Source organism: Ammospiza nelsoni, chromosome 3, assembly GCF_027579445.1.
Source record: "Ammospiza nelsoni isolate bAmmNel1 chromosome 3, bAmmNel1.pri, whole genome shotgun sequence".
Taxonomy (NCBI): Eukaryota; Metazoa; Chordata; class Aves; order Passeriformes; family Passerellidae; genus Ammospiza; species Ammospiza nelsoni.
In genome coordinates, this window is record NC_080635.1 from 74,129,935 (window position 1) to 74,156,165 (window position 26,231).

The following is a 26,231-nucleotide window of genomic DNA, read 5'->3' on the forward strand; positions in this document are numbered from 1 at the left end:
TTTGTGAATTTGCTCTTTTAGTGTAAGATGTCATTAATATTCATGTAACCAGTGTGCTGGATGGGATCTCTAGGTATTGCTGTATTTATTCAGGGAAGAATTAGAAGCATGTACCTGAGTATGTGCCCGTGTGTGTCTGCATGTGTTGGACTTGGCACATGCCCAAGGTAATGCCAAGGCCTAATGCCTTAGAGGTAAAGGCACTGAAGTTGTCAAGCAAAATTTGATCCAACGTTTATGTGGGAAATGGATCTATGGACTGCTTGCATGCTTTTATGCTCAGTCCTTAAAAGTTCATTTGATTTTACATACTCACGTTTTATATCTTTGGTGCTATTGTTTGGGTGCATATGTTTCTATGTAAAAGGCAAATAGCATCCTGACCTTGTAAATCATGTTCATCCTTAGGATCATTGCTCTCTGCTGCTGTCCTGTTGCATTTACACTGCTGTGCTCTAACCTACATGAAAACATGAACTGGGTCATTGTATGTTTAAAGGTGGCATAAGGTAGTTCTGCTGAACAGTAATTTCTTCAGACACTGTGAGAGAATTTCTGCCTGTGTGTCTGTGCATCCTGGATGTGCCTTCACAGCCCTGCATGTGTTGATTCCTTTCAACAACTCAATCCCTAGCTGGATCCTCAGTATGCCTATGGAAATTCTACCAGAAGTTCCTGTGATCAACCCTGGATCCTTGATTCACTTTGTTCTCAAACTATGACAATTCAAATACCCTTAGTGAAGTTGAGCTGACAAACATGAACATGAAGCTGTTGGTGACAGTCAAAAAGTCTGTTTTTCTTAGGGAGCAAGAGTTCCTGCAGCCTGTCAGAGAATTTAAGAGTGTTATTTAGTTTTACCAGCATGTTCACAGAGTTGCATATCCTAACTGCATTTGTCTGGAAAATAAATTCAGCTCTTCAGGGAGCATGTTATGTGCCTCATAGAAGACATTTTGTAGAAAATTTAAAAATCTTTCCTTCTGTCACTTAATCTCATAGATTTTATATAATGGAATTAGAAGTCTGGAAAGAAATAAATAGAAAAAAATAGAATGCATCTGGTGCCAGGACACAAAGTGAAAATTTGGGCACTAAGAAACAGGAAATGTAGAAAATTTTAAAGGAAACTTTGAAATCAAGTGCACATGCCTCTGCCCTGTTCTATAGCCCCTGTATGTTGGGAGGGGTCCATAGAAGATGTCAACAGAAGATTCTTGAGCACTAAGCAGCCACTAGTGAACTAAGCCACCGTGACATTATTTGTAACAAAAAATACAAACTTTCCTACAAAATGTTGTTTATTTACAATTTTTTACATCTTTGTTGTACAGAAACAGTTTGGTTACCCAGAAAAGTAACCTTTGGTTAAACTGTAATTTACCATACAGTTATTTAAAATATTCCTGCTTTTGCAATGTATATTTTCATGTGAAGTCATCTAACTTAACAAATTTCAGTTTATTTGTCTATAAAAAGCATGCTAAGACTTCTCTGTGGTGCATAATTCTTATAAAGCACTTTGAAATAACAGTTGTAAGATCTTCTGTTAACTATGTTTGAGATATTTGTTTTTCTTACCTCTTTAATATGCCAAACATTTGTTTAGAATTACAGGAGATCCATAGGGTAAAGTAGAAGAAAATGCATACAGTATGTTTTTGATTTCACACCAGGAGAAAAAAGTGTTTTGTCATTTGTGTCCATTCTTTGGCTCTTTTGCTGTCATGAAATCCTGTGAATTTGTTGATATTGAGTTGTGACAGAGTTCACTGGTACAAAAACCAACGACATCTTAAACTGACAAAGACGAAATTATTCAAGATTTTAAAGTAGATCTCTGTATTTTACATATTATATTCTATTAATTAGTGAGTAAAGTGAAGTGAATGGGCAAACCCAGCAGGTCCTGCTGTGGGGAGAGGACAGCCCAAGCCAGCACTGTCTGGTTTATCCTGTGCGTTTCTTGGAAATCTGCTCGGCACAGCTGTGGCAATAAAGCACAGAATACTTCCCTGATCCTCGTTGTTTTGCCTGCAAGTTTCTGCATACTGAGTAGAAGAAATTGTGTGATTAATGTGGCATTCTGTGTCAAGGGTAGACTGTAGATTACTGTTAAGTGCATCATTTTGTTATCTTTGAGAAATTTACTGGGTTTCACCTGACAGATAATAGCTTTTCTTCTGCCAGCACAAGAGGGGAATAACAAACTAATACATAGAGTGACCTAATATATATCAAAAGAAATGCTGCTTTTGACAGAGAAGCAGCTCTTGCTTTCTGAAGTGTTTTGAAGGAATTTTAAATTAAACTTCCTCACTTGTTTTCTTTCCAGAGCTGGCTGTGTGAGTGCAGCGCTGTGCTTAGGCTCTCCATTACTGAGCACCGGATGGTGCAGTGACTCTGATGTAACACATCATGGATTGTTTCCTTCCTTCTGCCCCCTGATTTGAAGTCTGAGTTTCCTTTGGGCTCTGAAATGCATAACTGGTGTGGGATCTGAGCCTTGTGATCTTTTTGGTGGTGGTTATTGTATTAACCATTTCTGCCATCCCAGTTATCAAGAATGGGTTATTCAGCAGGAGCAAGTGCTTTCCAAAAGCCTCCCTGCTCAAAATCCAGTGAGAGCCTCCAGCAACCACTGCTTCTGTCATTAAAGCAGAGTGAACCAGTGATTTATTTCTGAGAAGTTTCACTTTCTGGTATTTTCTTCAGTGGGCCAGAATATTTTTATTTTATAGCTCTGATAGAGATATCTGAGCATACCTGTGGTCTGTCATGAGCAGGGGTGGTCTGTTCATTGAGATCCAAGGGATAGGACTGAGAAAGCATGGCTGTAATTACTGTATTCACCTACTTGGAGCCTCCTCTGAAAAAAAATCTTTGAAATGGCTCTTGCTCTTTTCTGTTGGTCAGTGTTTGCCTTTTTGCATCCTGACTGCTTTTCTCTCCTACTTTATTTCTATTAGCAGAATGTCTCTCTGTATTAAGAGCAGGTGGCATGGTGTGACAGCCCTCTCCAGGCCCTGGCTGAGGGAGCTCAGAAGGCACACACACACCTGGGGGCCTGAGTCTGCAAACAGCATTTCTTGTGTTATCAAAACTGGCTGAGTTCAAAAGCATTGACCTCCTGTTGTTGGCATTGAAGGACTTAACTGCTCTGAAAATTAAGTGACTTCTTTCAGTACTGGTTGTAAGTGGCATCCAGTTTTCAAGCATGATTTTACATTCTCAGCGCCATCATTTACCAGTCCCTTAAAGAAGTGGTATTACCCATTCAAACTTCAAATTGTAGCTGAAGAATATATTTCAACTCATTCAGTAGAAGGCACTAGTGGAAAATATTACTGTGGGGGTGTTTTTAACTTTATCCAATTTGCATACTTGTAGTATTTTTATAAGGAAACCATTTAAACATTTTACAAAAATCCTTTGCTGGTGTTGTTGAGACTATTAAATTGTGCAGTGTTAAACAGCAACTTATTGGAAATTTAATGGTTTGGCTTTTTTGTACTCTGTTCTCATTTTAATCAAAACAAAACAACTTGCAATTTTTACTGCAAATCCAAACCCAAGTTTGGACATAACCCTTATGCAGTGAAGCTGTGAAGGTACTCAGTTGTCATTTTGTCACGTTGCTGTGGATAGATTTAGATAAAAGCTCAATTGAAAGCCTGGATTGTACAGGAATGTATGTGTGGAATCTTGCTAGAAGTCTTTGCTTTATTCTTTAATATTTATATGGATCGTGGGAAGTGAATCATATTCATTGGGGATTCTTCCTAAACAAATCACCTTGGTAAATGCCATGCTGTTACAGAATGGGTATTTAATATTCCTTGTTTTGAGAGCTCACTTTTCCTGTAAAATAAGTCGTTTTTCTTCCCTCTGTGTTCTAAAATTTACTGTGCAGGTCATACATTCCTGAAGTTAATGGACTGATTGCTCTAGATACAGAAATATATAAACAGTGTCAAAAGGGAAACTCCCCAAGTCCCCATGCCTTCCTCCTGTGGTGTGTGTTGAAAGAATCAAGAGCAGAACATTCTGGGCTGGTTTGTTCTCTGGATGCATGCTCAGGCCATGCACCATTTGATTCTCTCTGTGATATATACACTCTGCTAGACGAGGGAATAGGAGCTGCCCTGGCATCCACATGAGTTATGTGAAGAGTTTGCAGGTAATGTTAGCTTTTGGTTCTTGACAAAATGTAGAACTTCTGAGACACTGCATCAGATTGTAGGCCCTTGAACCATTTGGGGTTTGAGCCCTGTGAAATGTAGAGTTAAAAATTAATGATTAAATAGAAGCAGCTGCCTTGGTGACTAAACAAAAGAACATCTATTCCTTGAATAGTGAACTTTAGTGTAAGTGCTGTCCTGAGTGTTGATATCTCATAGTTCAATAGCATGATAAGGGGATAACTGGTAAATAAATTGGCCAGTTGTACAAATACTGTTGGTTGTCACAATCATCAATGGTGACAATTACAGTATAATTTAAGAGTGCTTGTACTGTTTTTAGTGGGTTGACCAAAGCAGAGTCAAGGATAGGTGGTACACCTCCTGGACACGAGGCGTGTTTGCCTTCAGTCAAATCACTGGCCAACTTCCTGTAGTCCCTGGATCCATCTGAGTCTCTGTTTCCAGAGTCTTCTCTTGTTCAGCTCTCTGCCTTTCCATGTGCTTAACAGATAAATATTACTGCACTTTGAATTGGGGGTAGTTTAAACTAGGTGAATCTGAATGTTACTCTCTAATACTGTTAATATTTGTGCATTATATCTAAACTTAGATATATATGTATGGTAAAATATACTATATTTTTATTATATAAATAAATATTTGTAATACTTCTTGTATTTTGACTGATGGTATTCTCAAGAAACTTGAATTACAAGGAGGGTTACTATAAGTAAAACGATCATTAACCTTTGCACATTATTTAATGGTATTTATGTGTCATTCATAGTTATGACAATACATGGTGGTTATGATAGCCAGTGTCCTCCATTTTCAGAATAACTGTTTTTATATTAATTCTGAAAATTTTAACTTGAATTTAATTCTGTGCCATCTGCCTGATTTCAGGTAGTGTAAACTGTGTGTAGATAAATTCCAGGCATATAAAAGTAAAAAAAACCCCAAAAATTATTAACTGATGGTGAGCATTTGAATATTATTAATTTCCTTAGTTTTACCTGAATATTTCTACTTATTTATTTCATGACACAAATAGGACATACTTTTTTATATGTGCCATTATAACAAAATGGGTTAAACCTCATATCTACATATCTGTTGCAAAGAAGTTGAACTAAATCTTTTAAGCAATTCTGCAGCCAGATGCACATTTCAAGATCATGGCTTGGGAATTCAGCAGTAAATTAAGAAATAGTGGATAAATGTTTGAAAAATATGAATTTTACATTTCTCTGTTAATGTCTGCAAAAGGTTTAAAAAAGAAATTAAATAAAATTACCCTCCATTTTTAAAATTTGTGGGTCATTACAAAATGCAGGAATGTACAGGATGGGGTAACAGTTTTCTTGGTTTCTCCCTTTTCTGCCAAGGTTTAGCAGCTTTCTCTGTGGTTAGTACAGCCATCCAAGCAACTAATCCTATATCTATAAACTGCAATGTCAAAGGATTAAAGTGTGCCTGGGAACGCAGGTCAAATCTGCTTTAGATCACAACAGTTTGGGTTCAGCTCCTAGCTGAAATATCACAAAACTACCATGTAATTTAGTACAAGTTTTGCATTCCAATACTTCAGCTGCTGGTTGCCTTTAATAAAAAGAGGCCCAGGATTGATTTCCCTGAGAAGGTATTTTTCTTTGTCTCAAACCAAAGCAGTATCAGCTGGAAAGCAGAAAGATTTATTAAAATAGTTCTGTATTTTTATATGAATAACTCTTTCAAATTCTCCTTTTAAAATTCTGTAAGAAGTACAGTTTCTGATGGTGGGTGCATGACACAGAGGTTTCCCTTCCCTCTCTCTGTCTGGCTGAACACAGTGGCTTAGGAGACCAGGGGCAGTGGTGACAAGTTCCTGCCTGGCACAGCTGGTGCGTCTCCTCTGGGACTTCTCCACCTCTCCAGGTGCCCTGGAGTGACAGCTGTGAGGCTCTGCAAGAACAGTAATCCAAACAGTGGTTCAGCTGGCTTGAAGGTGTTGCTGAGGTTGTCAGGCTACAACCTGCTTCCATAAAAATTGCTACCTTGAAAAAAAAAGACAAGTCATTTTCCTTCAGACTCCTTCTGAAGGAAACAGCCCCACTTCTTACAGAAGCCTGCTGCCTCCCTGAGATGGGTTAAAGATGTACAGAAAGCCTCCCATCTTCCCACGCTGGTACAGCTCTTGGATTATTATCAATTATTGATTCTTCAGGTAGATAGCAATGAAATTGCAACAAGCAGCCCAAGGACAATCAAGAGAGACTTCAGGGCCTTGGGACAACTGGTTAAGGAATCAAAAGCACAGCTAATATTCCCTGTCCTTCCAACTGCAGGGAATGATGAGGGAAGAAACAGGAAGAGCCAGCAGATCAGTACCTGACTCTGAGCAGTTGTTCTCTGAGTATCCAGACATGGACAGTGAGCAGAATGAAGCCCCCATAATTTATGGGGAGATGGTTAGTGACCTGCTGCCCAGCAGAGACACACAGTTGTCAGTGACCAGCAAGACAAGGGCAGTGATTGTCACCCTGTACTGGGCAATGTTGAGGCCATGCCTCGAGTGCTGAGTTCAGTTTTGGGCTCCTCATGATAGGAAAGACATTGAGGGGCTGGAGTGTGTCCAGAGAAGGACAGGAGAGCTGAGAAGCACAAGTCTGATAGGAGTGGCTGAGGGAGGTGAGTGGAGAAAGGGAGTTTCAGGGGGTCCATATTGCTCTACAACTACCTGAAGGAAGGTTGTGGCCAGGTGGGGATCAGTCTCTTCTTCCAAGGAACAAGTGATAAGACAAGAGGAAAAGGCTTGAAGTTGTGCCAGGGGAGGTTTAGATTGATATTAGGAAAAATTCCTGCACAAAAAGGGTTGCCAAGCACTTAATAGGCTGCCCAAGGGAAGGGGGTTATTCACCATCCCTGGAGGTATTTAAATGATGTATAGATATGGCACTCGAGAATATGGTTTATTTGTGTATGTGGCAGTGCTAGACTAACAGTTGGACTCAGTGATCTTAAAGACCTTCTCCAACCTAAAGGATTCTGAAATTTTATTATATTGCCTGAATTTTTGCAGTTTGTTCTGTTACAATGCCCAGATTGTGTAAGCATCTCTGGGTGGCATTCCCTGCCTTCCATTGGAGGGCTGCTGGGACTGGGAGTGCTGCACACAGGTGTAGAGGCATACACATCAGCTGCATCTCATCTGGGAGTAAAGAAAATTATCATAAAATATATTTTACAAAAATAAGAATCTAATTTGCACAACATGTAGAATGATATGTGCTAAGCAGACATATGTAACTACATTTATTGATACTGAGTCACCAAGAAAGCCCAGCTGTTTATAACTTACTATCTACCAATGCAATATCCAGATCCTCTCTTACTATTTTTTATTGATACTTCTGTTAGGTAGGGCTGTGTCTCTTTGAGGGTTATTCCTATATGAGTTATTGCAATATATTTTTACTTCCAGAAAAAAGTTGCAATTATTCTTTTAGAATATTTGCTTCATGTTAGCATTGAAATATAACTATGAGTAAATGTATTAACTCACTTTCGATTAGTATGGGTGGATGTGACTTTAATTAATTTCTTTTTACTTTAAGGCCATAGTGTATTATTATAAAATAAACTAATTACCACCTTCAGAATGTCTATTTCATTATAAGATATAAAAAGCAATGTCTTATGCCAGTGTACCCATTGTAGTGAAGAGGCTGTATGCTTCTTGTTCTGTCCAAGTTTACCTGTATTAAGCTGCAAATTGAAAACCCTGTATGTTGTCAATTTTTAAAGTTACCATTACAGCAGCTGATATTTTTAAATTTGTTTGGTTGGTTTACTTAGAGGAAGCAGTTTACCAGGTGAAATGAAAAGCAGTGTACTTTTCCTGAGATAAAAAGCCCGCCGGGACTGAGCAGAGGGCTCCTGCCTGCTGCCCTCTGCTGGGGTTACTCCTGCCGGTGCTTCCAAAGGCCACTCTCCTCTTGAGTTCTTATCATAAAACATAATTTTGTAACTGCGTACTTGTTTGCTTCATGTTTTAAAAAACTGAATCTGGGCACATCACACCTTTGGGGCAGTGTGCCTGGAAGCTCAGTTTCATGCGATGGAGACTCGTGTGAAGGTTGGGTCTGCATGGGCTGTGCTGCCGTGCCTGGAAGCTCAGTCTCAGTGCGATGGAGACTCGTGTGAAGGTTGGGTGCGCAGGCTGGCTGTGCTGCCGTGCCTGGAAGCTCAGTCTCACTGCGATGGAGACTCGTGTGAAGGTTGGGTGTGCAGGCTGGCTGTGCTGCCGTGCCTGGAAGCTCAGTCTCAGTGCGATGGAGACTCGTGTGAAGGTTGGGTGTGCAGGCTGGCTGTGCTGCCGTGCCTGGAAGCTCAGTCTCACTGCGATGGAGACTCGTGTGAAGGTTGGGTGCGCAGGCTGGCTGTGCTGCCGTGCCTGGAAGCTCAGTCTCACTGCGATGGAGACTCGTGTGAAGGTTGGGTGCGCAGGCTGGGCTGTGCTGCTGTGCCCCTGCTGACGGTGCTGTGTGTGCCCTGGCAGGTGCTGCGCTCCGTGCTGCTGTTCCCGACCATCGAGCGCATGGCTCAGTCCCCGCAGGGCAAGCTCATGACGCCCCTGCTGTGCAAGCTGCGCTACGCGCTCTACATGCCCGTGTTCCTGCTGTCCTTCCTGCCCGAGGGAGTCAAGGCCTCCCTGGTGAGGTTTGCTCTGCGGGGGATGAAGACCTGCGATGAGTCCTCAATAACAACCTCCATAAATCTCTTCAGTGTCGACTGCATTGGTGAGCACCTTTCTGTGTTAAACCACCTTTTGTATTTTTCTCATTTAGTAAATGTTGATTTAGTTTTTTAGTATTAAAGTATGAGTTTAACATACTTTAACAGCGGAGTAACAGATCTGGTCTTTTCTAAAATTAAGACCGTGGGTACAGGAAAGTCTCGTATGAGTAAATTAAAAAAAATGTTAAAGGCAAAATAACAAAATATTTTCACAAAGAATATATATTTCTGACCTATACTACTGACATGATTTCTCATGTGATTAAAACACTCTTTTTACAATGTACTTTATGTGACTTACGTCTGCTTAGTTTTTGCATTTCATTCATATTGGGTGGTGAATGTAAATCAGTAATCAGTTTCACAAAGAGTTCTTTGCATCTGTTTTTATTAAGCTGTTTTAGCCAGCTGTATGGACTCTGTCATCTGAATTGGAATATTGGTAAATTCAGAAAAGGACCTTCAGTCTACAAAGACTCATAGAAGTTACTTTATGCACTGAATTTCAGCACTTTTTTGGGCACAAAGAGAAAGATTAACACTCCTCCGGTGTATATTGTACATATATTTTACACATTCTAGCAAGAGAAACAACTTTAAGAAGCAGAATAATTTCAGATATATTATGTTAAGTTTAGAATGAAAACCAGAATGTGAATTGTGCTATACTCCAGGTATTTTGGTAAGTTAACAGTTTAAAACAATTTGGAATGGAATTGACGTGCTAACGCAGTAATAATAGCAAGAAGGAAGTTTTGATTGCATTAATAGTAGTAAAAACACATTCCTACATTTCCAGTTGGGCTCTGTCTTCTATCAGTTAAATTTTACTTACTAATCATCCAAACAGATGTGCCAGAGTAACTGGGATTGCAGTGAGGGGCTGTGCCTTTCATGGGTCTGTGCCTGTGTGTGGGAGGCTCCCTGTAGGACTGTAGGGCTTGTGCTGCCAGCCTGGACAGCCTCACTTTTGTTGTACAGATTGGACATAATGACAGTCACTCCCTTGCAGTGCCCTGTGCCTGACAAAAGCAGACTCCTGGTTCCTAATACACATTTCTGATTGAACTCTTCTACTTTGTGGCTCGAGTTCCTATTAATTGATGACAGTTTCGTGGTGACCAAGGAGAAAGCAAGCATGCAGTCATACCTACACGAGATATTCAAGTGTCTTCCTTTGATAGTTTTGTCTCAGAAAAAGGTATGTGGGGGTCTGTGAGGTCACATCTCCACAAGCCAGGAATCCTTCTCTGGTCCCCACAGATAAACTTGTACCTCTAAAATACAGGTTATACACAGCCAGGGTTGTATTGGAAATGGTCCTTGGCCTGTGTTAACCTCCAAAAAAGCAGGGCCAGCCATTGTTTGTATGTGTTGTTTGGCCCAGGCCACACTGCAGCCGCAGGAATAATTGAGCAGAACGGATTTTGTGTTCTGCTGTTTGTGTTCTGCTGACCCTCTGAGCTCTTTAGTCCCCAGGTGAATGAGCCAGGTTGATATGTGCCTGTCAGCCTGTTGTAATTTCCTCTGTGTACCAGTGTCTGACCTGTGTCCTAGCTGTAAGGTAAATTGAGGCAAGAAACCAGGCTGAAGTCTCTTCACTCATGGGATCTGTTCTCTGGCTATGTTCAGTTTGTTGCCTGAATAAATTGTACGGAATGAACACCCCTAGGAGCCAAAGTCTTGTAAAACTTGCATAAATAGGCCTTATTGATGCAACTAGTTCTTTTGGGCTTGTGATAGCATCTCTCTCAAGTACAATTCCCCTTTGGTTTGCATCTTTGGAAACTGATGGTGTTTTACAGCCCAGTGACTCAGGACCACATGTGTGGATTAATAATCTCTGAGCATCTGGATATTGCCTGTTAACCTTCTCTTTTATTGTTTGAGGACAATAGAAGATGTTACCATTCAGCAAAAATTTGCTAAATATAGCACAACAACTGAGTGTGTCTTATGAGACTGCTCATCTGTGAGTTACTAAAGCCTCTGAATTTTTGGTAGATGCTTTTCTGAACACTTCCTCTTCCTCTAATAAATTACTAGATATAGTTCAGAAACATTCAGCAAATGAGGTTGTTTCTTCTCTCCAAGAAGGTTGCATGTCAACTCATTAAAAATATACATATTGCCTTTGGCATGTAACTCTGTTGCATTACTGTAATTGTAATAAAAGCTGTGATTAAGGGCAGAAAAGATGGTAAAAGTTTCCTTAAATCTAATACGTCCGTTAAAACAACCCAACCTGCCAGGGATTTGTTACCACATCCAAAGCTTAGTCACAACAATGTTTTCTCTCCTCTGAAAGGAAATGAGATTTGAAAGCTTAATTAGAACAGAACTCTAAGACCAAGTGCTTCTCCCATTGACACTGAGAGTGAAAAGCTCCATTCGGTTGCTGCAGGATCAGGCCCTTGGCTGAAAGAATCAGTGAAGGAAGAATTACATTACCTATTATTGCCCCACTTCCAAATTATGTTTGTTCCTGCTTCTTATCCAAACACGTCTTTCTGTTGTTCTAACTCCATAGTTGATGATATATGGAAGCCCCAGTTGCACAGCAAGAGGAATTGTGATGACACTGTCCAGAAAGGGAACATAATGAAGTGTCTTGTCCCAAAGAGGAAACAACACAGAAGGAGAAGAGACAGCAGGGACTGTAAAGAAGATGGATTGTAAGGAAGGATGGGAACATACAGTGTATAAATAGTAAAGGACCTATAAGAAACAAGCAAAAGAGGCTGAAGGGCCTTTGCTTATCTGGTTTAACTTCTAGCAAAGATACCTTAGGGCAGAAAAAAGCATTATAATGAACAAACAAGCATTTGGGTACTTGTATTTGTGAACTTAGAAGATCAATAGACAGAAATATTAAACATTAGTGACCCTGACTTATCTGAAACATTGTCACTCTGTTTATTCAGGCTAGCAAAACAAGGCTACCTCTATCTAACACAGCAGTGGTGGTTCTACAAATCATGTATAGTCCTGAAGTGCTGGAATACTTTGGCACTCCAGTGCCCTGAAATTTGTAAACATTTTTTTTGTGACAGATGCTAGTAGCAGACTTACAGTGACAGTAAACCATTCTATCTACATGGAACAGGATTTATTGTCCAGCCGTTTGACTGGCAAACTTCCTCCATTTGTTTCTGTAAAATTTCCACAAAAGCACAGACATTACATAATGGGTAAACACTGCACAGCTTTTTCGAGAGGCAGGCTCACAGGTCAGAGGTTAATGTCTGGATGACAGGGAAGATACAGATAAGCACAATAGCAAGAAAAACCTCTAACTGGCCCAAATGAGGTGGGTCCTTTGTGATCTTGAACCTGTGACTTCCCTGGAGGAATCTCCCTGTTTGTTTAACCTGGTCGGGGAGCAGGGGAGCACTGCAGCCTGGGCCAGGGGGAGGTCTGCTTTGTACTGTTGGGGCAGGTTAGGAAGGAGGGGACTCAGAAGCCTGAAACAAGGCTATCAGATTCATTTAGGCTGTCACATAAGTGAAAACTGGAAATAAGAGATGCCTAGTTAATTTAAGCATCCAACAGAAGTTGTAAAACAAATAATTAAGATAAAACTCCAGAGTTGTGTTTCAAATTTTATCTTGTTCCAAGTGTGGAAACATTCAGATTTCATCTGCAGGGTTTAAATTTCCCTTGTTTTACAGAGGCAAAGAGGGCTATAGCAGTTTCAGGCACTCCACAGGACTGTAAAGGAAGCAAGTCCCAGCTGAGGTGCTGAGGCTTGTCTCCCAGCAGTAGCTGCTTCTCCCTCTCAGATGTACAGGATGACAAAATTAAATCCCTGAGGTGCCAGAGAGTAAAAGATTTTATTGTGGGATACATTTTACACAACTATAAAATAGCATCTTTGAGATAAATTTACATCAGTGTCCAGTAATATATAAGCTTACAGTTGCTATGAAAATGGAACAGAAGTTTTTACATTGACGACTCAAGTTATTTTAAAAGTTTATTTCCAGGAAGCCAACTGGGAGGTAGCATTCTGGGTTTGAATTACCCAGCCTCAGGAGTTATCATGGCTTGAGATCTGTTTCTATTCCAATTCTTTTTATTTATCAGAGAGATTTGAAATGTGACATTGTGGTTGGTCTTCATCTGCTCACTATGAACATCATGCTGTCTGAGCTGCTGGCTTTAAACAGGAAAGGCGAATCACACCCTGCAGTGACCGATGCGTTTTACTGATCGCAGAGGGACTCTCTCTACTAGAAACCAAAACCCAAGGGAGATAAATGTCACTCAGAATCCACTGACTGTTCTTTTTGCTTCAGATACCAGAAAACAATGTCTTCCAGTTTTCTATGCAGCTTTTACCCTTGCTGCTAGGACAGTCAGATAATTCATACTTTGTCTGCATTAGAATTTACAGCTGCTGATTTCTAGTGAGAGTCATGGTGTTTGTTTCCTGCCTTCTTTGAAAACTCATTTTACATTTTCACCTCAATTTCCTGACAAGTAAGATGGGAAATTTTTTGGAGTTCTTTTTCTGGGACTGAAGTGCTGTGGAAATACCCATCTAACCAAAATGCTTGGGTAAGGACAGTGCATCATGTTGTGTTCATGGAACTCAGTAGCACCTCCACCTATTTTGCTTGTATTTTTCAGATATAAAAACCAGTGCTTAAGGTATTAGGTGAGCACTTGATAAAAATCTTCACATGAAATGGTCAAATAAGAGGTTTTGCCCCTGAAAAAAAAATCTTTTAAAAAGCTGTATAATTGCATGGCTAAAATTTAATTTACTTTTCCTTTTTGCTCTGCTTTCTAAATTAAAATGCAACAGAAGTTATGATGACCAGATTTTAATTCAGCACAGAAGGCATAGTTCTTTTGATTTTTATTTTGTTTTACGGAACAAAATCAGAAGAGCTCTGCCTTCCATGCTGAATGGAACAAAACCCATCCATTGAGGTATGCACAGCCAAGGAGGATATGCACATTATGTACTCATCTAGTTTTTATTTTTCAAATGCTGAACCACCATGTTTAAAAAAGAACCCAGTATTCAAGACAATGGATGAGCTATTGGCCAATATCACATGGCTGGTTGGCAGCAGAGCTCTACATAGACCTGCATCTCAGGGCAGTAAATTGATCTACTGAACCTGCCTAGCCACTAGTTTAACCTAAAAATATATATATGGATGTTAGTCATGAGCAGCTTCCCCAAACCACACTGGCCAGACAGGCTGGTGCATGCAGTGCATTTTAAAATAGAGACAGAAACTGATACTAGAAAGGATTTCAGGTAGCACCTTGCAATCTCATACCTACATCTTTACCATCCTACCGTCATAGTAGGCAGGAGAATAAAAGCTTTCCCTACACTCTGGGCACTGGGTAACTTTTCAGATCTTTGAACCCAGACCAAAACATTTTCAAGTTGGTTTTCCAGGCTGATGGAAATCCAAGTCCCGGTAGTAAAAAGTGATTGCTTTATTTCTTCTGATGAATGTACGTTGTAGATAACTTCTGGCTACAATGCAGAAACCATTTCAAGGATATTTTATATTTAAATATGTGTAGAATTTCAGACATGATGGATAGCCAGACAAAATTTCATGGTGAACAGAAATTACTGACATGGTGCATAAATTCCATCTATATAAACTAAACCATGTTACATCTGTGCAGCATAGTGCAGTATATCACAGGTGGGCAAAAACAGTGGAGCTCAGCAGGTCTCCTCTCTTCCTATGTGCATTCTTTGATGCTCAGTGGGACAGAAAGAGGTCAGAAATTATACAACAGATAGTCTCTCCCTCTTCACTAACATTTGATTAATTAGGCTTCAAGAGAAGTCTGTCGTGAAATCAGGTAACTCTACAGCCATCTCCTGAAAGATGTTTTTTGCCTCTCTGCCAGAAGGCTGCTTTGGTAGCCCAGGAGCCTGGCTCAGTGTGCAAAACCCTCTGGTCCTGCAGCATTTCTCAGCAGCCTCTTGTGTGCTGTCACAGTTGAGTCCTATCCACTTCTGACATTTTAAGTGATGATCGTAATATGTGTTTCTGCAAAGTGTTTAAGAGCGTGTTTCCTTACCTGTGGAAACACAGTAATATTTTATCACCTGCTTCGCAGGAAAAGGCGCCAAAGAATAACAGTCTTTAATATTTTCATGTTTCCTTTGCTACTGTTTATTTTCCTGTGTGATGCCTGACTAAAATGTTTGTTTAATGTAGTCGGACAACTCACCTTACCAAGGCAGCACTTAAGCTGATGGAAAAACCTCACATCTGCTCTATTCTTTCTGTGTGAATAAACTTTTCCTTATTTCAGAGTGGGATGCTCATATTAAATTACTGGAGGAAGGCAATGACTTTTATGTATTTATAGTCCTATTTATTTATTAAAGTTAATCTGCTTCATAATTTACCCCATTTCCAAAAGAAAGAAAGATGTTTAATGAGGACTTTTATTACTTGCAAAAGCTTTTACTTTCCTGTGAAAGCCTTATGAAAATAATAGTAATAATGTGGAAATTTCTCATTTGGTCTGTTTCTGTTAATTATTCCTCTCTTTCTTCTTGGGGGGAAAACCCAACATAAAAAACTCCCATCATAAATATTACTCATAAGGCGTGAATGTTTTGATAGTGGAACTGCTGATCATTTCCATGAAATGTGAGGCACAGTTGGGATTTGGTTGGGGAAGGGGAGATTGTTTATTCACCCCTGGTGAGGCTTCATCCCCAGGGACACAATTTACGCCCACAAATTTACAGTGAGTCTAATGATGTGTTGCAAATGGCATGAAAAAGGAAGAGGTAACATCAACAAAGCAGAAAGGATGTTGAAAATAGCTATATGCCAATGAAGTGCTACCAGCTGCAGTTGCTTTGTGTTAAACTATGCCAGACAGTTATCTGCAAATTGGCACTTTATTTTTCCTGGGCCAATACAAGCCCCCCTGAATTCAGGGGAAGGACTCGCTTCTGCAGTAGGCTCATGCCTTTTGAATGAGACCTGTCTGCCGAAACTCCCCCAAGGAGTATATGAAGTAGAACTCATGGCTCTGATATAACTTGTGTTTACTGGCTAGAAATTTAGCTTGATCCATCAAACTCCTTCATCATGCAGTACCAGCAAAGCACTTAAACTCATGCTAAATCCATACCCATGGGTAAACTCTAGACATTTTTCTTGGAATAAGTTTTTTTTTCTGAAAATGACATTTACAAAGCTGGTAATTTATTTAGTACCTGTTATTTCATGTGACTGAAGTGGACAAAGTGGACACTGGTTTGGATTTAATTCCTATGATCAGCTAAAACAATATGGCAATCCACTTTAATGCTGCTCCTTATGAAGATGTCCACCAGCACTCGGTAATTCTATAATGTGACAATACTGACAAGGAGAAAATTCCTACAGAATCTTCATGGATCTGAGAAGGAAATGCTGGCTTTTCTTAAGCAAACACAGTGGCACAAAACATTGCTTTCTGCTTAGTGCAAATGCCAGGTCTATTTAAAGCGAGCTTTAAAAGAATGCATTCTGTTTATGAAGTACAAAGTGGTATAAAGTCCACCTTTCTTATGAATCAAAGCCACTCCAGTTGTAAGAATGTTCACTTTTTTCAAAGGATAAGCAATCCAGATGTTGAATTTCATGAGGCTTCCTCAGTAAAGAATCAGCCCTAGGTCCCAGTCCAGAAGGGCACTTAAACTGACCTCCATTTAGCTACTCCCAGGCCAGACCCCTGTCTAGCAAAGCAGGGTAATCCCACAGAGCTCAGGCAGGAACCACAGGGAGAATGGAGATGCTGAATTGCTGCAGACAGTGTCCATCCTGGCCATTCCTTATGGACTGAGCACCACCTACAGCAGACCCTTCTGTGTCCCTCTTGCAGACACTTTCCATAACCAAAGTCTGGACGCTGTCAGAACTCCCAGCATCACAGCCATCTGCCACAGAATGAGAGCTTAAGCTGGAGATGAATTTTTCTGCCTAAGGGACAGTTCTATCATTTGAAGATGGTGGGAGTTGTTCCAAAGTAACTTCAGGCAGGATTAAGCCTGTGGACATTTCAGTTTTCCATCACATATGCCACTTCATCTGCACATGCTTCATCACACAAAGTAAATGAGTGTTTTTCACACTCCCCAACAAAGCATCTATTGTTTGCAAAGCACCTGGGTATAATCGTTGAATAACTTTTTATTTTTGCCTTTAGCCTCTACTCTGCTTTCTCAAACACAGCTGACTGATTGTCTTGTACAGTTCTGCTCTTCCTGCAACTGTAGTACCAAGCAGATTGGAGAAGGCCGTCCGTAACAATTGCAGCTGTTTCTGCCTCTTCATGTCCATCATGGTTATACATTAACTGCTATGTTTTCATTCTAAATTCAAGTGTAAACTTAAGCAGACCCCAAAGTCAATGTTTAGATCTTGTAAACCTCTAAACATCAACATTTTATCTAATGTGTCTGTGCATGTGTGGAAGCACATGTTCCTGCATTAGTCATCCTTGATACAAAGCAGTTCCTTCTGTTTGATGTTTTAAACAATAAGTTATACGATATTTCCAAGATTGCTGTTGGCAATAATTACCGGTAGAAAATATGTTTTCCTCATAGGAAATTACAGTGCTGTTTGGTATTATTAGTTCTTACCACTGTTTTCTGACTCCTTCAGAGGAATGACAGAGATTGCTTCCTCAAGAGCAAAGGATAAACTGGAAATGAAACTAATGTTACACTTCACTGAAGAACCTTAAAATAAGACAGGCAACTTACCAGGAAAAAATGCGATAAGATAGTAGTATATTTCTTGAGCTAAACTTATTTTCAAAAATTCAGTCAACTATTTGCAGACTATTTTGATACAAATGCATCATTTAAGAGCTGTATTGCAGCATGTCAAAGTTCAGATAAACTGCACAGCAGATGAAAATCACAGACTCACAGGGAGATTAGTTTTGGAAAGGACTTTAAAGATGATCCATGCCATGGGCAGGGACACTTTCCATTAGAAAAGGATGCTCAAAGCCCCATCCAACCTGTCCTTGAACACTTCCAGGGATGGGGCACCCACAGCTTCCCTGGGCAACCCATTCCAGTGTCTCAGCACCCTCAGAGTAATAAATTTGTTCCTAATATCTAATCTGAACTTGCTCTCTGTTGATTTAAAGCCATTTCATCTTGTCCTATTACTCCACTTACTTGTAAGTCCCTGTCAGCTCTTGTATAACCCCATTAGGTACTGGAAGGTGCTATAAGGTCGCCCAGAGCCTTTGCTTCTCCAGCCTGAACAGTCCCAACTCTCCTGAGAGAGTCTTTGGCCATAATCATCCCATTGAAGTCAAATTATTTTATTCTTGTACCCTCTGCATGAAGTCCCTTGGAAGGACAAGAAAAACTGTGTGCATATCTGTAACTCAATGTTCAGCAGTAGCAATTTAGAAATAAACTGTAAAATCTGTGGAGCAGAAATGTTATTTTTCCTGATAGCCTAAGTAGCCTCTGAGATGCTGAAGCCAACTTGACTGGGACTTTTTGCACTCCCATGCAGTATAACTCTTTCTTAAATGCAAAAAAAAAGATCGAGGCGGGCACTCAGGACTCTTTCCTTTGGCTACAATTACTGGAAAATTATCAATTTAATTTTATGTTGTCCAGTTTACCTTTACAGGGGCCAGGAGTGGGAATTTCAAGTTGTCAATGTGCATATTTTAAAATATTTCTGAAGCATTTTGTAATAACCGATTATTGTGAAATTATCCTGCTGTGAGGCAGATTTGCTAAGGGAGGCATCAATTAAATGTTCTGGAAGAAAGAGACTAAGAATTTGTGGAGGTTTTGTGGAAGTCTCTTGTGTGACAGAAGAAAGCATCACTTCAGGCTTTTCCATGTCAGTATGGCCAGCACCTGACGAAAGATGTCCCCAGTCTCTGCATGGTCCTTAGCCAACACAAACAGCAGTCTGATGTAATAGCAGTAATAGAAATTAAATGGCAAATGGTGAAATAGCAGATTCATTCTGTGAAAAAAACCTGACAGTAAATGATAGTTTTGTAAGGCAGAGCATCAGAAGTGTCCTGGGAAGCTGTAGTGTCAGTATGGGAAAGGAAGATGTATGGAAACAAACTGTAGAGAGTGAGAGATTAACGACAGGGTAATGAGGTTGCTTGTTTTTCACAGGGCATAAGACTTAGCTATTAAAATCACTCTGCTTCCTCAAAAGAATATTTTCAAGTATGCACAGTGGTTGAAGCACTTTCAATCAGGCCAGTGTCATGGGAGCTTTGGCTTCCTTAGCCATGAAAAGGTGATTAACATTGAAACATTTAGTAAAGGATGCTTGATGATGAATTCAAGGGAAAAGATAAAAAATCCCTCTGTATATCACTGTGAGCAAATTTGTGCTCATGAATGGTGTGAAATTATGGTAGAGAAAGAAAATTCATAAGGGAGAAAAGGACTACTTGAAGGTGGTAGATGTGGCAGGTGATATGCAGGTCATGTAAATTTCTAAAGCATGGAAAGTAAAATCACATCGCAAACCTTTAAAAATCATCAAAATTATTAGTTAATTGTCTTAACAGACACAGGTGGGAGAACTGACAGAGCTGGAATATCAATATGAAGGGATCTAACACTCTTGGGAAAGAAGAGCAGGGAGAAAGGAGGAGGATGGATGTGCTTGCCTTAGCATCCACATATTAAAGACAAGAGATCTGTTGAATATTACATTCACCAGAGCATGACAGATGGATTTAAGGGACTTCTAAGAAAATTTGAAGCTATCCAAAGTGCAATATGTAATATGGTTGATGGTTGTAGAGTAGGGAATCCACAACATACGCTGTTCAGCTACTACTCACAGTGCATTGCTTTACCTATATATTTATATATATAAAATATATTTATATCCATATGAAAATATATGTGTAATAGAGCAGAAAAAGAAATTGGCAGACAATATATGGCAGTTTGATACAGAAGATGATGCCTCATTTGAAGATGAGGTAGATTGGCTTCATATTTTCACAAAAGGGTAACACCTGTGCTAGAACAGAAATGCTTAGCATATTTACAATATAAAGCTCTATTCACTCATTAATCTCCTTAAAATTCTGCCATAGTCAGTGGAGAAATAGGTAACACTTGTCTAATCTGTCTTTGTCAGTACTTAAGGATGAGATGAACCATGTACTTTCATATGACCGTGAAGAAAGAAAAATTAAGCTTGAGATACATTTAATCAGGTGAATCCTATGACAGGCATAAAATAGAGTTGTTTAGACTGAACAGGAGACAAATGAAGAACATAGAAAGAGTTTGCTAGTAAAGGGCAGTAATTTAACTTACATGTCCATGGTAGATGAGGTAATATATAATGGAGTACATTGCAACAAAAGTGATTCAGTTTAGATTTTATTTAATGATATGAGCAGAATTCTAGATGGGATTTCCTATGAAGGTAATGAAACTTTCATCATGTGTGCTTCCTAATGACAGGACACATAAGTACCTGCTGAAAATAACACAGAACCATTGATTCATCTTAAGAAAAAGACACCGATGGAGATCCCTTCCAGCCCTGTAATGTCATACACACTGATTAAATAGACAAGAGTAGCACTGAGAATTTCAGAACCCTTAATGAGGGACAGTTTACCTTAGAAGAACCAAGCAAAACAGGTGAACAGATGCAACATAGAATGATTGAGGAAACCCAAATAAAGGTGAAGCATGCCTAATGTCCGACATTAGTTAAAAGCAAATATGAAAGTTGATAATGTGACTGAATTCTGGTATGTTTTTAGCCTTCTCCAGTTAGCATTCTCCAATTATTCAGGCTCAGTTGAATTAGCACTGCCATGCATCATCCCCATAAGCAGTTTTGGTGGGGGAAGAATCTAGTTCTGTGGAAACAAGCCATTCCCTTCCACTTGGCCTCAGGGTCCCAGAATAGTTTCTGGCTCCACTTTGTACACTGGTGCAGATACAGCCTACATTTGTACCTGCAAAAGCAACAAGGGTTTGGTTGTTGAAAACAGACTGTGGAAGTTTGACTTCGCAATTGTCAAAACAGGAGCTGGGAAGGTGCATTTTGTGTTGGCAGAAGGGTAAAATAGCCTAGGAAAGGCTTTTTACTAAGCTGCTGATCAGTGAAGGGACAAAGGACTATCAAAACCAAGGCAATGTGGAAATGTGTGCTTTACAGCCTGGCCTTTATGGAACAATTTAGTAGACTTTTCTATAACCAGTGAGTACTTGATGAAGGTACAATGAAAGGCACTATAATTTTCCAAACCATCAGGCCATGTTTGGGAGAACTATACTATGCACTGGGTTTAAGAACAAACCTGTAAGGCTCTAATGCCAATGAAGGGCAAACTAATAAAGAGCTATGCTCAGATTTCTGTGTAAGAAATGTGGAAAAACTAAGTAAATTGTAGCCACTCTTCAGTTTTTTATTTCAAGTCTAGTAGAACTGATGTTCAGTACTTGTAATAATACACTAAACAGGAATGTTGTTTTTTTAAGAAATAGTGACAAATATTGCTGAAAAATTAGCTCAAAATTAGATGAATATAAGCACCATCATACCGAGATATACTGTTGACTTACACAGGAAATAATAGCTGGAAATGAGGTCCAAAGTCCATCTTCCCTGGTCTCTCATTTCCAACAATAGTCAGAACAAAATGCTTCCAAGAAATAGGCAAAAATTCTGCATTAGAAAGGTCTGCCTGTTAGTAAAGGCATTGTTCTTTGAGGTAAAGGCTTAAAGACTTGAGGCATTTGTAGTTACAGTATGCAGGTCTAAATGATAGTATGTTAAGAGAATTCTAAATATTTCTTAACTTCCAGTGTCTTTGTCCTCTCTTGCTAATTTCTTGGCCCTGAGAGGTTCTTACTGTAATGGGTTGATGTGAAGTTGCTTTCCTTTCACATGTTTTTCTACTTCTTAATATTCTTTTCTATTGCAAATGATTTGCAAAATATTTTTTAATAACTCAAGAGTTCTCTTCTGGGCCTGGTTGCGCATCAGGTTTGTGGCTTTTAACCAATAGTGAGCTGTCTTTCATTAAAAGACAACGTCAAACACAAGGGAGGACAGAGACCAGCTGCAAAATATTGTTTTACTGAAGAAAAAATGAATTAACTGAGTGACATTCAACCTGGAAAAATAAAGCTAATGGAATACATAAGAATTTTTTTTTAAGTATGTAAAACATAGGTTCTCTATAGATAGGGAACAGAATCAAGGGAGCCAGAAGTAGTGAGTGAGTGAGCATGGCCAGGAAGGGCCATAAAACTTGTTATGCTGCAGACTCTCAGAATACCCTGCAGAAGTACTGAGAATACCCACAGCCTGCACTACAGTCACAAGGGGATCACTGATCTCTTACAAACCCCTTCAGTTCTTTATTCATTTCTTGGTGAACAAAAGACAGTATCTTGGTATGTATGACCTTCACAAAACAGTGTAAGGTGTCTCTCCACTCTCTGTATACATCTGCTTGAGGGCTTGGTTGATCTGAGTAGTGGCACCGGATTTGCATTTTGGAAACATCATGAAGGCAGGCCATGCTCTCCTTCTCCTCTGAATTTGTCCACTCTAGAAACTGTTACAGTATGTTCTTCCAAGGCTGATGCTGCTGAAACTGTACTATCTGGACCTTGAAGTAAAAATTTGGCTTTGTGTTTCTCCTTGTATCCATTGCAGAGCATAGCTCCTACTAATAAAACAGAACAATATTTTCATGTGTAGGACTTAATAAATTTACACCTACAGCCACAGTCTTGTTGATAGAGTCAACATAATCTAAGGCCAGCAGCAGTGGGGAAATGAAGTGAGCTTGGGTAACCCTTTGTAGTCTTATGTTTGTCTGATGAACAAGCTATTAAAGAATGTGTGTGTGCATCCATTAAGTTGTCTAGATTGGGGATATCTTCACAGCCACTCATTTTTGTTGGAAAAGGAACTATTTTGATGATTTCCTGAAAACTATTAGCCAATGAAGTTGAAAAGGATTTTTTTCCTTTGTTATTGTCCCTTGTTTCATTAGTATGGCATCTCTTTCTGTCTATTCAATCACAGTAAATTCATTTCCGTAGCCCAGCAAATAACACTGTATCATTTTTATGTAATTAATATACAGGGAAAATTATATTTATGTATAAATTATATGATTTATACATAAGTAATATTTAAATAATAAAATAATACTTATGCAATTAATATACAGAGCAAACCAAACAGAATGAGCTCTAGTCACGGCACTACAACACACAGCTATTTTTAAAGTAATCTAGGGCATGTATATCTCTGAAAATTTATCAGGATCAAGTCAGAAATACATAACCTTTTGTATTTTATGGATATGTGTGCTGTGTTCAAGTAATTTTTTTCAAGAGTTCTTTCCATAAAGACATAGTTCCAGATCATCTCAAATTTTTTCAGGCAACATAGTGTGACGCCTCAGTTTTTAGTGTGAGTTCATGATTAATTTAGGCCTAATCTAATCTTTTGTTTGCAAATAAGCAGGCAAATCTTCTTTGGATATTTAATAATCAAGCAAGAATTTTAAAGACTTGAGGAAAAACACATATTTCTGTCCAAGTACAGGAAATCTCTGTATTGCTTCAAGAATCAAGTATAAAGTTTATCTGTCCTGAATAAGAAATGTGTGCAATTTGCACAACTTCCCAAGTTCTAGCATAGATCTCTTGATATCCAGAGAGTCAGCAGATGAGAAATTAGTTTTGACTATTGTTCTAAAATCTTTAGAAAACAATGATAATAATTCTAGGCATGCAGTTCTTAAAAATCAGGAAGTTTTCTATTTCACATGTGGTTTGCTTGGCTACACTGTGGCTGCATCAATGTGTTTGAAGTTTTGCTCAATAGATATAGGTATCCATCTAATGACTGGCTGCTTGAATTGGAGATTAAAGAACCCGAAGCATTGAAAAGCTTGATTGATTTCAGTCATTATTGTTTGTGAAAACTAATAATTTAGCTGAAGGATATTAAGTCCTTGCTGTGACACTTTGGGTTAAAGAGCTACCAATGATATAAAGCACTCTATTCTTTTCTGGATCCTTGATTTTAGTCCAATCAGGGTTCCTCTATCACAAAACCCCAACAAATAAATCAAACACATTTTGGCACAGTTTGTCGTCTCTGCTTAGCAAATGTATGAGACTGAACTGACACTGATCCTTAATCACCTTTAATCCATGGAGAGGGAATGATCCTACCAGGGCAGGAAAAAGGTCACTGGCAGGATCATGGGGAGAAGCTAAGTTGGCAGTAAATTTCATAAGCCTGACCTGGGAATAAATGAGGAGCTTCATTTTCAAAGTAATCTGTGTATATAAAAGATCTGCAAAAGTTACAGCATTTTAAGGTATTTATGTGTTAAAAACACTATAAATATGGTATTTGTCTGTTTAAACTTTGATTCACTTTGAAGCTCTTAGTCCTAATTGTTTATAATAGTTAATTAACACTAGCTTTTTTTTTTTTTACTAAATCTTGGTAACCTGGTTGTGAATTACAAGGGGTATCAGCAGCTTAAGATGGAATAGAACATGATAAAAACTTTGGGGTTCTACAGCTGTCACCAGGTACCTTGGCCAGTTTCTGTAGGTTTGCAACCACATTTTTTTGTTTGTTTTGTTAGAAATAAACCATATGAAGGAATATTTACAAAGGCCATGATACTGCAAAAATTCATGTTACAAGCTTCACTTTCTGTGCTTTGGATTATCCCACTGACTCATACTGACTCATCATGCATCAGTCCAGTATATGCAAAAGTACACATTTGAAGGAATGGGATTATGCCATGAAAATGAAGAACAAAGCCCACTCAAATTTGCTTTAGACTGTTAAACCAGATCAACATATTGAATAAGCAAAAAGATGTTTACAGGAAAAGCTAAAGAGCTTCTATATTTCTTTTCCTAGAAATCCTTGACTGGTTCAAAGCCAAATTGTTAGGAGCCTGTTTCCTAGATAGGAATTTAGAGTGCAGGGGCATTGGACTTTTGCCTTCCATGCAAAGGATAAGAAAAAAATAATTTTTGTTCCTTTCTTCTAAACTCTTTTCAGGAGAGAACTGCAGTTTATGTATCCTCAGCAGGTAGGGAGATGGCTTCATAAGTCGCATCCTGGCAAGACAGGATTTAGGATTTAACTCCAGCCTTGATACTGCAAACCATCCTTGCCCACTAAGGAGCTTTCAGTCCACTCTGTGTGTGTCTGTGACTGGGGTTGTGGAGCACTCACACTCATTTCTGTGAGAACACCCTCCCCGTTTCAGGGTCTGAATATCCACGTTACCAAAAGAGCTGATGTGAGCGGTGTACATCTCGCTTACACATCCCATCACAGCAGTGCTGTGGTTCTTCAGACACTGAATGTTCTCATGATTTATCACTGGGTGAAGTCCCTCCTTCAGTCCCTTCTTGCTTTTGGGAGGAAGCTCTACAAGTGCACAACTTCTCATGAAGCTCATCAGCCACACCGTACACCTTCATTTTATGGCAGGATCAGCTTATTTCAGTTGAACTAAATATCAGTTAGGGACTGGTGGAAGGCACACAGATTTCAAACTACAGGACAGTTGTCATCCTCCAGATATTTAACACTGTCACTTCAAACATTCCTGCTAAAAGCAAAGAGGCAGAAGTGTGTGTGTGCAGTATTAGGTCCTCCAAGCCTTTGGTATTGGCTTCATTAAGCCAGTTCAGAGAAAGATTTTAAGTTCGAAAAGCACAGTTTTCTCACAGAGGCATGTTTTGACTTTGGGTACTTTCAGACTAGCCTTTGGCTCTGTTTTTGAGGTTTTCTTCATCAGATAGTTGTGAAGATTTTGTTACTTGATCACTGTAAAAAGCAACGTTCAAGGTAGTGGTGAACAATAATAAGGGAACATGATGAATTTGGCTCTGTAATTTCATTATTGATAAAGAAATATATTTTTCAAGGACTAATTGATAGACATTTCTACACAATGTTTTTCACTTGCAGGTATTTTTAAGACAGTCTACAAAACACACTTCATTGTCATAGCAGCCTGAAGTGTGTTTTTAAAATGAGAAAACTGAGACATAGAGATTTTTTAATTTGTACTGGGTCTCAGAGGATTTCAGTGACAGTTCACAAAAATTCCAAGCCTCTTGACCTTTCATCCCACAGTCTTATCTTTCACTTGTAATGATTTTCCAGAATACTAATTTCAGTCTTCTTTTACCTTTACTGAGCCCTGAATATTTCTTTC

General features: G+C 39.2%; 1 protein-coding gene across 1 annotated transcript in view; it reads left to right on the forward strand.

Moving 5' to 3' along the window:
• LDAH (lipid droplet associated hydrolase) overlaps window positions 1-26,231 on the forward strand; it is a 113,763-nt gene that overhangs the window by 65,104 nt on the left and 22,428 nt on the right. Inside the window, exon 5 of the mRNA XM_059469130.1 lies at window positions 8,725-8,965. Coding sequence (XP_059325113.1) covers window positions 8,725-8,965 — 241 coding nt within the window. The remainder of the gene's footprint in view (window positions 1-8,724; window positions 8,966-26,231) is intronic.